Raw genomic sequence first — 12,294 nt, 5'->3', positions numbered from 1 at the left:
CGGTGCATGGATCAGGCTCATCTGGGCTGGACAGGGAAGGTGGTGTGGCAGGAGCAGGGAGTAGCTGGGTGTTGAGATGCTGCTGGCAGCACAGATGTTCCAGTGAGTGAAGCTGCCTGACTGCTGGTGACGTCACTGTCCACACCAGAGAGTGGAAAAGGGCAATAGGAGAAGGGATGCCAAAATACTGAAGCAGGATGGTAAGGATTAAAAATGTTGTTAAAAAGAAAGAGAATCAGAGGCAGGTAAGAGAGCCTTGTAAACAAGCATTAGGCAAAAATTAGAGATGTAGCAGAAAGGTGAAGAAGTTATTTTGGGTGGTAAATGAATGAATTAAAGTGTAGGCTGCCAGATACTTCTCAAAAGGTGAGTACATCTTGGAAAGAGACGAATGTACAATTACTTTGACTGATTTTGGCCACTGTTCATTGACCAGTTTCTTCTAGCGCTGCTGGTATTTCAGGCACCGGTATGTATAACCACAGCTTGTTATTCCAAAGTTAAGATTTAAAGAAAATCTGCCTTTGAGTGGGTTTCTCTGTTCAACAGGAGGATCTTGGGCCCCAAATTCCTGGGTTTCTTCATTGCAAACCCAGTCACAGATGGGTGAGTCTGTGTGTGCACCTGGGACACCAACACCCATCTGCTCTAGCCTTCCCAGATGAACTGGTTTGTCTTTGCCACAGGCCAATGTTAAGGGAAATTTATCAATCTTTCCTGTGACTTTAATAGGTGTTATTGCATTGGGTCAGGGTGTTTATAACGACTGTGCATCACTACAGAGCAGTAAAATTAGCAACTATTTCTCATATTGTAGATGACATCATATCTTGGCAGTAGGGGAGTCTAGGGCAAATTTGGGGTGGGGGAGTCTGGATGACAATTTTATGGTGACTAGGTGGGAATTGGGGATTTCTGCAGTTAGCAATCAAAAAAAAAAAAAAGCCAAGGTAATCAGTGTGCAATAAATACTTACACTGTATACTGTGTGCAATAGTCCATTGAATAAATTTATGTGGTGTGTGAATTAAGGTGGATGAACAGCAGCTCCGCAGCTCCTGCGCTCAGCCTCCCCTCCCCCTCCCCGCAGCTCTAATGGATGCGGTAGCGTCAACGCAGTAGAAGTAAAATGCAACATTCAGGTACTGCCTGGACTTAAAAAAAAAAAAAAAAAATAAAATTCTCAGGTGTTTGTGCTGGGGCTGACCAAGGCTTGCTCCGGTGCGGGAAGGTTAGGAACATCACTGGGAGATTTTGCTGGGTTGTGAGGATGCAAACAGATATATCGATATATTTTTTTTTTATTATTATTTAATGTACAACTTTTGGCTGCGCTCCCGATTTTCTCCCACTTTGAAAGGCCCTGATACTATGTATAATTGAAATGTTCTCTTTCACTTGCCCGGAAAACCTCAGCTGCATAAAGAAACACAGCAAACGCAAGAAGGGTTAAGATCTGTCCTTGTCGCATATTTATAGCCTCTTGCTTTTGATCGATCAGGATCTCGTGATAATAAGCTCTCACAGAAGGAAGCTGGAGATGGAGGAAATGGGAGGGGTTGTCAGGGCTTAAGACCCATCTGTGTAAATTGCTGCCGAAGGTCATTCCAGGAAGGTTTTCCAGGAGGGTATTTTGAAATGCTTTTTGCCCTCTCCCACCTGCTTAGCGGGTAGTTGTTAACTGTGCCCTCGATGCAGAAAGTCGGGGGAGCAAAGAGCTTTGATATTTATTTTATTTATTTTTTTTCCAATCGTGGTCTGCTGTCTCTGTGGGATATGAGATTGTTTCTCCACACAGTTCCTGGGCATGTCCTAAAAACAAGACTTCACGTAATTCCACTGCTGCAGCCTCCCACTTTCCCCCGCCCACACGAGCCATCCCCATCCTGCTTTGGCGGACTGGATGGGAGCTCGTCTGTGGCTGCAGGTGATCCGACTGGGAACTGTCAGAGGAGACATCCTTTTTCTCTCCAATAATCCGTGTTAATTTACCTTGTCTAGAAGGCGAGGCAGTGAAGAAGCTTTTTCTTTTTTCCCTCTTCTCTTCTCCTCTCTCTCTTTTTTTTTTTTTTTTTTTTTTTTTTTTTTTTTTTTTTTAAGTTTAACAGGGCTACCCTGTTAGTAGAGTCGACTGCCTCCTTTCATTGTACTCTTAAAACCCCTCTGGGAGATGTTGTGCTCAGCCGGAGTCTGCCTGGACTCTGCTGACCCATGTTTAGCCGATGCCTGTCACTTCTCATACGCGTTTCTCTTCAACCGCCGTACTCTGACAGCGTGGGGCAGCGCATCCTCTCGCTGTGTCTCCTGCAAGGAGCGGAGGGGTGTGGTGGTGGTGGTGTCTGCTCTGCAGCTCTCCTTCACGGAAACACATCCATCCCGCGGAGTCGGGGCCCCGGAGTCCCTCCGGAATCTCCATCGGGGCGTTAGGGGGGGGGAAAAAAAAAAAAAAAAAAAAGGAGAGGGGGAGCCGGCGGGGCGGGGGGAGCGAAGCCCCCCCTCCCCCGGCGGCGTAGGTGTCGGCGCGGCCTCTGGGTGGCGCTTCCGCCACCTCCGCGCGTGTAAGAGACGCGAGGGGTCGCGCCGCGCCGGTCACAGCGAGCGGCGGCGGGCGCAGCGCAGCGGAGCTGCCGCCTCTCTCCGCATGGTAGCCGGCGGAGCGGGGAGGGGGGAAGCCGCCAGGGAGCCCGGGGCACCTGCAGTGAACTTCTCGCCCTGCCGCCGGTGCGCTCTGGTGCCCGTTCGCTTCGGGCTGGGAACTTCACGGGGGTTTGCTGAAATTCTGGATTATGTTCCTGCTGAGCCGGTCTGCGGGGAGCTGAGCCAGGGGAGGAAGAATGCGGGTCTATTTAATGGTCTTCTGCCTTATTTGCTACACCGCGAACGGGCAAGTAGTGTATTCCATCGCTGAGGAAACGGAGCGTGGAGCGTCTGTTGGGAACATAGCGAAGGATTTAGGAATAGATGCAGCTACACTTTCAGCTCGGAAATTTCGCATGATCACCGGTTCAAGTAAGCAATATTTTAATATAAATGAAAGCACGGGGGCTTTGTCTGTTAATGAGCCCGTAGACAGAGAGCAGCTTTGTGAATTAAAGTCTGCCTGTCTTCTGAGTTACGAACTTGTGTTAGAAAACCCTCTAGAGCTTTATAGGATGGAATTTAAAGTCTTGGACATAAATGACAATTCCCCCAGCTTTCCTTTAAGTGAATATCATATAAACGTGCCTGAGTTTCTGTCACCTGGAGCACGGTTTACACTCCCCAGCGCCCAAGATCTTGATGAAGGTACCAACAGTGTCCAGAATTATACTTTGAGCCCTGATGAACATTTCCATTTGGAAATGCAGACACGCGGGGATGGGAGTAAATATCCTGAATTGGTGCTGAAGAAAGCCTTAGACAGGGAGCAGCAAGCCACTCACAGACTTGTCCTTACAGCCAAAGATGGTGGGGATCCTCCAAAGTCTGGTGATGTCCCAGTCATTGTGACTGTGCTGGACACCAATGACAATGCACCAGAATTTGAGCACTCAGTCTACAGGGCGAGTATCTTGGAAAACTCCCCCAGTGGCACTTTGGTAGTGCAAGTGCATGCCACAGACTTGGATGAAGGTCCAAATGGAGAGGTCAGGTATTCATTTGTCAATACTACTTCTGCTGATTTACAGCGAATGTTCTCAGTTCATCCACACACTGGGGAGGTAACAGTCAATGGCATTTTAGCTGTTCAGAGACCTCTCCTCGAGATGCTTATTGAGGCAAGGGACAACGGGGCATTTGGCATGTCCAGCACAGCTAAGCTGCTGGTGGAAATCACTGATGTGAACAATCATGGCCCAGAGATAACAATTACATCCCTTTCCAGTCCTGTTCCTGAGGATGCTGTTCCTGGCACAGTGATAGCTCTGCTGAGTATTATGGATAAGGACCCTGGGGAGAATGGAAAAATAACCTGCCAGATCCCTGATAACCTTCCTTTCCAGCTGAAGCCTTCCCTTGAAAGCTACTACAGCCTGGTCACCAGTGGGCTTCTGGACCGAGAGCTGATCAGTGGGTACAACATTACCATTACTGCCACAGACTTGGGCTCTCCACCCATCACCACTCAGAAGACCCTTTGGGTGCAGATTTCTGATGTGAATGATAATCCACCAGTTTTCAGTGCTGACACATTTGATGTGTTTGTGGAGGAGAACAATCCACTTGGTGCTTTTCTTTACCAGGTCTCAGCATCTGATGCTGATATGGGGGAGAATGGACGGGTCTCTTACGTGCTCAGGAATTCCACAGTTGCAGGTAGTGCCCTGGCCAGCCTTTTGTCTGTGAGCTTGGCCAATGGGAGCATCTATGCAAAATGTGCCTTTGACTTTGAGCAGCTTAGGAGCTTCTATTTCCAAGTGGAAGCCAAGGACAATGGGTCACCAGCCTTGAGTGCTGCCATAACTGTGAATGTTTACATCTCAGACCAGAATGACAATGCCCCAGCCATCCTGTACCCCACCAGCCAGAATGGCTCAATAGCTGTGGAAGTTGTGCCCCGCCTGGCTGATGAGGACTACCTGGTGACCAAAATAGTGGCGGATGATGAGGACAATGCGCAGAATGCCTGGCTCTCCTATCACCTTGCCCACTCCTCTGACTCCAACCTGTTCCGCTTGGCACCACACTCTGGTGAGCTGCGTACCACACGCTCCATGCGTTCCACTGACTTCCTCAAGCACAAGGTGGTTGTTGTGGTGCAGGACCATGGGGATCCACCGCTTTCCTCTACTGTGACAGTGGGCATCCTGCTGGCTGACACCCTGCCCCAGGCACTGCCAGACTTTGATGACAGCGGGGAGCCACCAACACTGCTCAACACTACAAACATCTACTTGATTGTTTCCCTTGCTTGTGTCTCTTGCATCTTTGCAGCGTTCCTCCTCTTTCTTGCCATTGTGCGGCTGTGCCGCTGCCAGACTTGCTGCTGCTGCAGCTGCTGCTGCCCAGCTGATGAGTATACAAAGTATTGCTATAGCGTGCACATGCTTCCTAGCTCCCACCTCCCACCGGACATGCTGGAGGTCACTGGTGTGGGTAAACTGACTCATACCTACTTGTACAGGGCATCTGTAGGTCTTGGGCCTAGTAATGGCAGTGTCCCAAATGGTGATACTGGGAACGTTCCCAGTGGCTCAAGGTTACAAGTGCCAGGACCCTGCATCCAAGTGCAGCAGGTCCAAAGTGATCGGTTGAGTGCTCTCCTTGTGGTAAGTACTTCTTCCTTTTACTTTTTTTTTTCTCCCAGGCTCATGGCCTTGCGTCTACACTGGGTTGCTGTCAGTGCAGAAGAAGGTACTGAGGGTATTTGCAGGAGAGCAGGCATCATTTCATGGAGGAGGCACCTAGAGGAAACTTTAGTTCTTTTTCTCTCTTTTCTAAAGCCAAGTTCTCTTTGGGTGAAATATGATTGTGGGATGACAAAAGATTTTTTTTTTTTTTTTTTTTCCCCACAAACATTTAGGAGCTTGAGGCTAAACTGAAGGTAAAGAAGATGTAAGTGAAAACTAAATACCTTGCAAGCCAAGCCATTGTCTTCAGATAGCTAAGTAGGGGCATGATAAGAGTCCATGCAAGTTTCTAATCCATGGGTGGTTCTCATCTACACTGTAATTATTCCCCTCCCACCCCCAATCCTGAGATTTTTTTCATTGAGGGGCGAGTAGTCTACTGAGCCAAGATGATGGTTTACAATGCCCAAGGTAAGCCTGTGGCGGCATAACAGGAATTCAACATCTAGCAACTCTTCATGAAATGTAATTTGTAGTGCTTATCTGTATTTCCAAGCAATCCATAGGTATTATGAATCAAAAATAATTCTCGTCTGAGCCTCTGAACAAGCCAGTTTCTTGTCAGTACTGTGATGGGTGACTTTGCAGGAGAGAATATCTTACAGTGATCGCAGCGTAGGGCTACAAGGTGGGATATGTCTGCAGGTCTGATCTGCTGGGTCACTTGTCCAAGATTCAGTTTTCTTAAATGAAAAACAGCACTTGTATTTTCAAAAGGTGCTGTGAGTTGTCTTTATATTTTTGTGAAGTTTTGAGATGTTTGGCCTGCTGACTGTCAAATTTCCTTAGTGTGCATAACGGAAACTAACCACTGTTGGTTCTGTCTAGGTCAGTACTCTGTAGTAAAAGCTATTCCAGATGTTTCTAAGGCAAATGTAAGAACCTATGTTAGACAGACATGGTATAATCTGCTTCCTGCAGTTGTTTTTATCCTAATTTACAATTATTAGAGGTTGTCCTAAGTCTGGAACCATTATGTTTATTTTAATTTTTGAAATCATTATTATACCTTTAAATACATGTAAATGGCCAGCTCATATTTTGAACCTTGATGTAAGGGTATCTTCAGCAGCGTCTTTGGATAATTGAATACGTATTCAGCTATATAACACTTCCTTTTATAACTCTTGAATTTCCAAGTAGTGATTTTTAGTAAGTTTTCCCTTGTTCTAGAAAAGACCACTGATTTGCTCTTAACTATGTGATTAGTTTATTATGCCTTCTCTTATTTATCTGTTGGCAAGGTGAAATTGGGTTGTGGGTTTTTCTTCCCCTCACTATTTTCTGAACATCTTTTCCACGTAAATCTTGCTGGCAAGGAAAGATCTTTTCTCAAATATTTGATATACTCATGGTGGTTTACCTAGTATTTAACCAAAGTCCTAATCGGTTTTAAGTTCTGTTCTCTGTAGTGGCAGAGTGTTGCACATGTCTCTCACTATGCAAAGTGGGGGTTGGAATAAATCTTGCAAAAGCAGAAGTATCAGTGTCTTTCAGTAAGAAATTGTAGAGTCCAGGAAAATAGCAGTGGCAGTATGCAGAGAAGAATTTGTACCTGATGCATAGGTGTACTTTGGGAATGTCATTGATTATTTTGAGGATCTGGAAAAAAAAAAAAAGCTGAGTTAGAACCATTGTAATGGGGAGTCAAAAACCTTTTTGGCAACCTCTTAACTCAGAAGATGTCTGCAAGAACACTGACAGTGTCTTGGGGGCTGATCCTTGGCTGGTGAGTAGTTCAGAACTGCAAAATTTCTGTAACAAAGGTGATACAAAAAAACCCTCTGCACAAGTAATTTTTGTGTTCCTATTGAGCAAGATCTTGAAACTCAGGTTATCAACACATTAATGGACTGAATAATAGTAAAAATGCAAAAGTATCCCTGATCTCTGTAATGAGAACAACCAAAATGTATCTTATTACATCTCACTATATTCCAGTCATTCAGATGAATTTTTAAACTTGAAATATGAGACACCTTTTTAGGAGCTTTTGACAGCGGGTAAAATAAATCTCGGATGTCATCTTTGGCAATTTTATTTCCTTAGTTCCTAACAGGCAGAGATGGGTAACCATAGATGTGACCTACGTGGGAAGTCCAAAGGCTTTGCATTAGTTGAGTTGAGTAGGGGAGCAGAGGCAGAGACTGTGAAAACTCATCTACCCTTAGAAACAAAATTATGCCAGTTATTATTAATTTGGTGCTGATGATTACAGTGGCTAGTATAATGAAGAATCAACTATGTATATGTACAGACATGTATGTGTATGTATACAATTTACGTATTTCTTGCAAAATTTGCAAGTTATTAAAATAGCATTATTATTCAAATAATCAGGGGTGGGCAGAAGCTGCAGTTTCTGTACTTTCATTTCTGTACATGCTTTAGATTCACCAAGATTTAAAATAAAGTATAATTATGTTGGAGTTACTTGGAAAATAGTTTCCAGTCACCTGAGGTAGGAAAGAGAACTGTCATTCATTCTTGAAAACTGTTCCTTAGTCCAAATCCCTGTGGACTTAAATATGATTTCTGTGCAGAAAGATCACAGTCACTTTATTAGTGAGGAATATTTTTACTTATGTTAAAATGAGAGGATTATAGTTTTTCAGTGTTTACCAATAGAAATTTCATTTAAAAAAAAATTAAGTTTGGGTGTTGACTAAATTATGTCTTTAAGTGCTTTCAGACTAACTCATTTGGAGTTAAAAATATAAACATAAGTGATCCTTTGAACTTCTGAGAAGGGATCATTGTGTTGCTCCCTAAGAATATAAATGTAACAAAAAGAAAGCATCAAATATTTTAAAGGCACTGGGAGCAACTCCATACTTATAATTCAAGGCACTGGAAACAACTCCAAAATTGCAATTTTAGCACAACTTAAATATCCCTAATTATTTTATTTTTTTTTTAATTGAGGAGGGTGATTACAGTATTTGGTATGTGGAAGACAAAAAAAAAAATCTACATATACCAAAAGGTAATTGAAATTCCAGAAGTTAAATATGTTTTAAAAATTCAGGTTAGCTTCTTTATTCTTGGTCGTCTTTTCCTACTGAATTAAACCATAGGCTTGAATGATTTTTACATATGCAGACACACAAGACCCTTTTGTTCTTGTATACATCTTCTATTTAGGTTAAAGCTAAAAATAGAACTATGTATGGCCATAATAGCAGTATAGTAAACTGCAATTGTGTTGCTCAGTATTTTGCTGTGTCTTTCTGCAATGTAGCATAAGTGTCAGCTAAGTGAAAAGCATGTTATGCAGCTATGTGACTGTGCTATTAGAGACACAGGTGCTAGTGGGATTACTAAAGTACGCAGTAGTTCACTGAGTATTTCTGGGATCGTGATGTGACCATGGATTGTTACAGTTCTTTTGTTTGCTTGCGTTGTTCATTGTGCTATGCAAAAGGCCTGTAAGATATTTCTACATTCAGAGAGTAGTCACCTCTCTGTGATCTGACATTCAATATTTAGGTTACATCCAAAAATAGACACAAACCTAGCAATGGAGACTCTTTCTTGCTAAACTGTAATAGGAGTGGAATCATTTTGCGCAATGTGGCGTGCATTTCCAGCGACAAAAATGCACTTACATTGAGACAGTGGCATGCAATCTAGGCTGAACTGCTGCAGGCTAAGCATCGTTCACTTACTTGCACAAGTAAAGACCAGCCATGTGAGCAAGCCCTCCCTGCATCTCGTTCTGATGGGAGCAACCCCCATAACAGCCCAGTGTAAGTGTGAAGCACCTTCCCAATTATTTCTGTCTGTGCTGATAACAACCTGCCCAGAACCAGCAGTCTTATGCCCAAATTGTAAAAATTCAGTTATGTAGGCAGATTTCTTGGCTACAGAAGTCACTCTTGGGGTCAGGCCAAGAAAATCCTAGAAAGAGTGATGATCAAAGAAAATTCAGCAAGGTAGATTTTTGTAGATTTCTCTCTTTCTGACCATGCCGATTACCTTTTGCAAAGAAGGATGCAGCTCCAATGTTCAACAAAAGAACACTGTGTCCAGGAAAGGCTACAAATGCCTGGGCTGAAACCTTGCTTGTCTGAGGTCTACCTTGGAGTGTTATTTTCAGAGGTGATGGAAGGGAGGGTGACAGAAGGAGTAGCTTGAGACAAAGGGCTTGAGGGCATGTGACTGTATTTGGAGGGGCATAAAGCAAAGGCAACGATGGGCAGGGAAGAATGAGATTGTATGGTGACCTGGGCTGAGGGAGGGTAGATATGAGTAGTAATTCTTCTATGAAAGCATAGAACAAGAAAATACAATTTGGATCAAGTTCAGTCTTTTCCTATATCAGCCACCATTTAATCTTAAATCTTCAAAATCAACATCTAATTTTTAATTGTAAAAATACTAATTTTACTCACAGAATTCACTAGGTTGTGCCCATTATTCCTATTGGAAAGTTATTTCTCTAAGGCTTGAAAATAATTTTTTGCCATCCTGTCAACAGCTACTTGCTGTGAATTTGTAGACATTTGTTCTTGTGCCAGCAATGTCCTTTTAGTATATATAGTTATTTTCCCTCTTTGGGGCTTGCTTTCCATGAAGAAAGCAACCACATCTTTTCTTAGGCTCTGTTTGACTAAGCTAAACAAATCAACCTCTCTCAGTCTTTTTTCTAAGGTTACCTCTGCACTTCGAATCATAGAATCATAGGTTTGGAAGGGACCTCTGGAGATCATCTAGTCCAACTCCCCTGCCAGAGCAGGGACACCTTAGAGCAGGTTGCACAGGAACGCGTCCAGGCGGGTTTTGAATGTCTCCAGAGATGGAGACTCCACCACCTCCCTGGGCAGCCTGTTCCAGTGCTCTGCCACCCTCAAGGTAAAGAAGTTCCTCCTCATGTTTAGGTGGAACTTCCTATAATCAAGTTTGTGCCCGTTACCTCTTGTCCTGTCACTGGGCACTACCGAAAAGAGCCTGGCCCCATCCTCCTGGCACCCACCCTTTAAGTATTTATAAGCATTGATCAGGTCCCTCCTCAACTGTCTTTTTTCCAGACTAAAGGGACCCAATTCCTTCAGTCGTTCTTCATAAGAGAGGTGTTCCAGTCCCCTAATCATCTTGGTAGCCCTATGGTGCACCCTCTCCAGCAGTTCCCTCTCCTTCTTGAACTGGGGAGCCCAGAACTGGACACAGTACTCCAGGTGCGGCCTCACCAAGGCAGAGTAGAGGGGGAGGATGACCTCCCTCAAACTGCTGGCCACACTCTTCTTGATGCACCCCAGGATGCCATTGGCCTTCTTGGCCACAAGGGCACATTGCTGGCTCACAGGCATCTTGTCTGATCATGCTAACATCTATTCTCTGTAGTTGTTCTTCCTTTGTGGATATATACTTATTGCAAATATGTGACCAGAATTATATTTAATATCTCAGACAAAGGGCCTCCTACACAGTGATAGGAATACTTCCCTGTCCAGGGGATAGAGAATACATCACCTGATATGTCTTAGGATGGCGGTTGCCTTCTCCATGGTTCTAATATATAGATTGATCAGTCACGTAAGTATTATTGCAGAACTTACTTGGGTTAGAGGTGGATGGGGGAAGGTTGGATCCCAACATAGCGGTTCTTCTGGCTAGCTTCACCCATCTAAATGCCTGATGTTTGAACCTTAGATGTTAGAAAGTTATAGCCACCTACTGAGAGCAACTCATTCTGTTCATCTTCTGAGTTTAGTCTCAGTGCTATGTCTAGATTATGTCTAGATGCACAACTTTTAAATGACTGAAACTAGTTGATATAAGTAGCACCCTATGGGAGTGTGTTCTTTGAATTATTACAGGGCATCCATTTCTGTGACAGGTGTCAAGTTGTTCCTGGAGTGAATGATGCTATATTGTTGTCTTTCTCAATTGTTGTTAGAATAGTCCAACTTCTGTGCCATAGTTAAACTTTTCAGTGGAGAGCTGTATTGACTGTTTTACTGAAATCAGAATAGATGAGGTGAATTTCAGTTTGTGTTTTCATTCAAGAGAACTGAAGACCAGTCTAGCAAATAGTTATGTTTGATAAATCTATGAGAATTTTCCTTCCTTTTCAGTGTACCTTCATTTGTCATTTATTCCTGCCTCCAAATGTTTGTCCAAGCAGGCAGGCTACTGGGCTTGTGGTCACATAGGCTGGATTTTATCATCCTAAATTACAGGTACTGCACTTGCTTTTCTCTAATCTGATCATTCTACTCCAGAATTCGCAGGTTTATCTTAAAAAAACATCAAAAACCCCCACCCAAACCAAAACAAAACCTCCTCAATCCTATGCTTTTATTTGTCAGTTCTTTAAGAAACCTGTGATGGAAATCAGGTAGTGTTCATTTGAGGATGCTGCATTTTAGTTCTGGCTTGGTGACAGCAATTTCTGTTCCCTCAGAGTAATTTTTCACATAGTGAACATCACACTCAAGATATTGAAAATAGAGGGGAAATACAGATTTATTGTCATAAGATGGGATGGTGACTCAAGGGGGTGCTTGGTCTGCGTATGCCATTTTTTTGTACTATTGGGCTGTGCATCCTCTGTATCCTGTTGGAGAGAGGCTGCTGGGCTTTTAGTGTGGCCCAATATAACAGTGTTCATGCTATGTAGTTTTGGGATTACGGTTAAAGTTAGCTTGTTTCAATGTAGCAAAAGGAATTTTGCTAAGAGTGTGACTTGCTGAGGACTATTTGAAGTCACAATTAATCAAAAGAACAGCAACAAAATCCAACACCAGAATTGAAAAGGGAGGCAAGCAGGCACATGGGAATTAAGATATTCCGTTGAGACTTGTAAGACAAAGAAAATGGCAGGGCAACAACTCAAAGATTTGATGCTATCAGAGGCATTTGGAGGAAAAAAAAAAAAAAAGGGCAAATTTGACAAGTGTGGCAAGTAGAAAATAAATATCTGAGAAAGAAGGTAGGTTAAGAAATAAAGAAAAGGTCTGTA

The 12,294-nt window shown here is 43.4% G+C and overlaps 1 protein-coding gene across 6 annotated transcripts in view; it reads left to right on the top strand.

The window, feature by feature from the left end:
• Positions 1-12,294, top strand: part of LOC309677149 (protocadherin alpha-C2-like) — a gene marked incomplete at its 5' end in the record, with an annotated part of 101,543 nt that overhangs the window by 14,241 nt on the left and 75,008 nt on the right. Inside the window, one exon of one of the 6 annotated variants that reach the window (XM_082489894.1) lies at positions 2,835-5,249. The exons of the other annotated variants lie outside the window; for them this stretch is intronic. Coding sequence (XP_082346020.1) covers positions 2,835-5,249 — 2,415 coding nt within the window. Of the gene's footprint in view, positions 1-2,834; positions 5,250-12,294 lie in introns of those variants that run through there. 6 annotated transcript variants of the gene reach the window in all.

Source organism: Vanellus vanellus (assembly GCF_965231255.1).
Source record: "Vanellus vanellus genome assembly, chromosome: 13".
Classification (NCBI taxonomy): domain Eukaryota; kingdom Metazoa; phylum Chordata; class Aves; order Charadriiformes; family Charadriidae; genus Vanellus; species Vanellus vanellus.
This window is presented reverse-complemented; position numbering and strand designations above follow the sequence as displayed.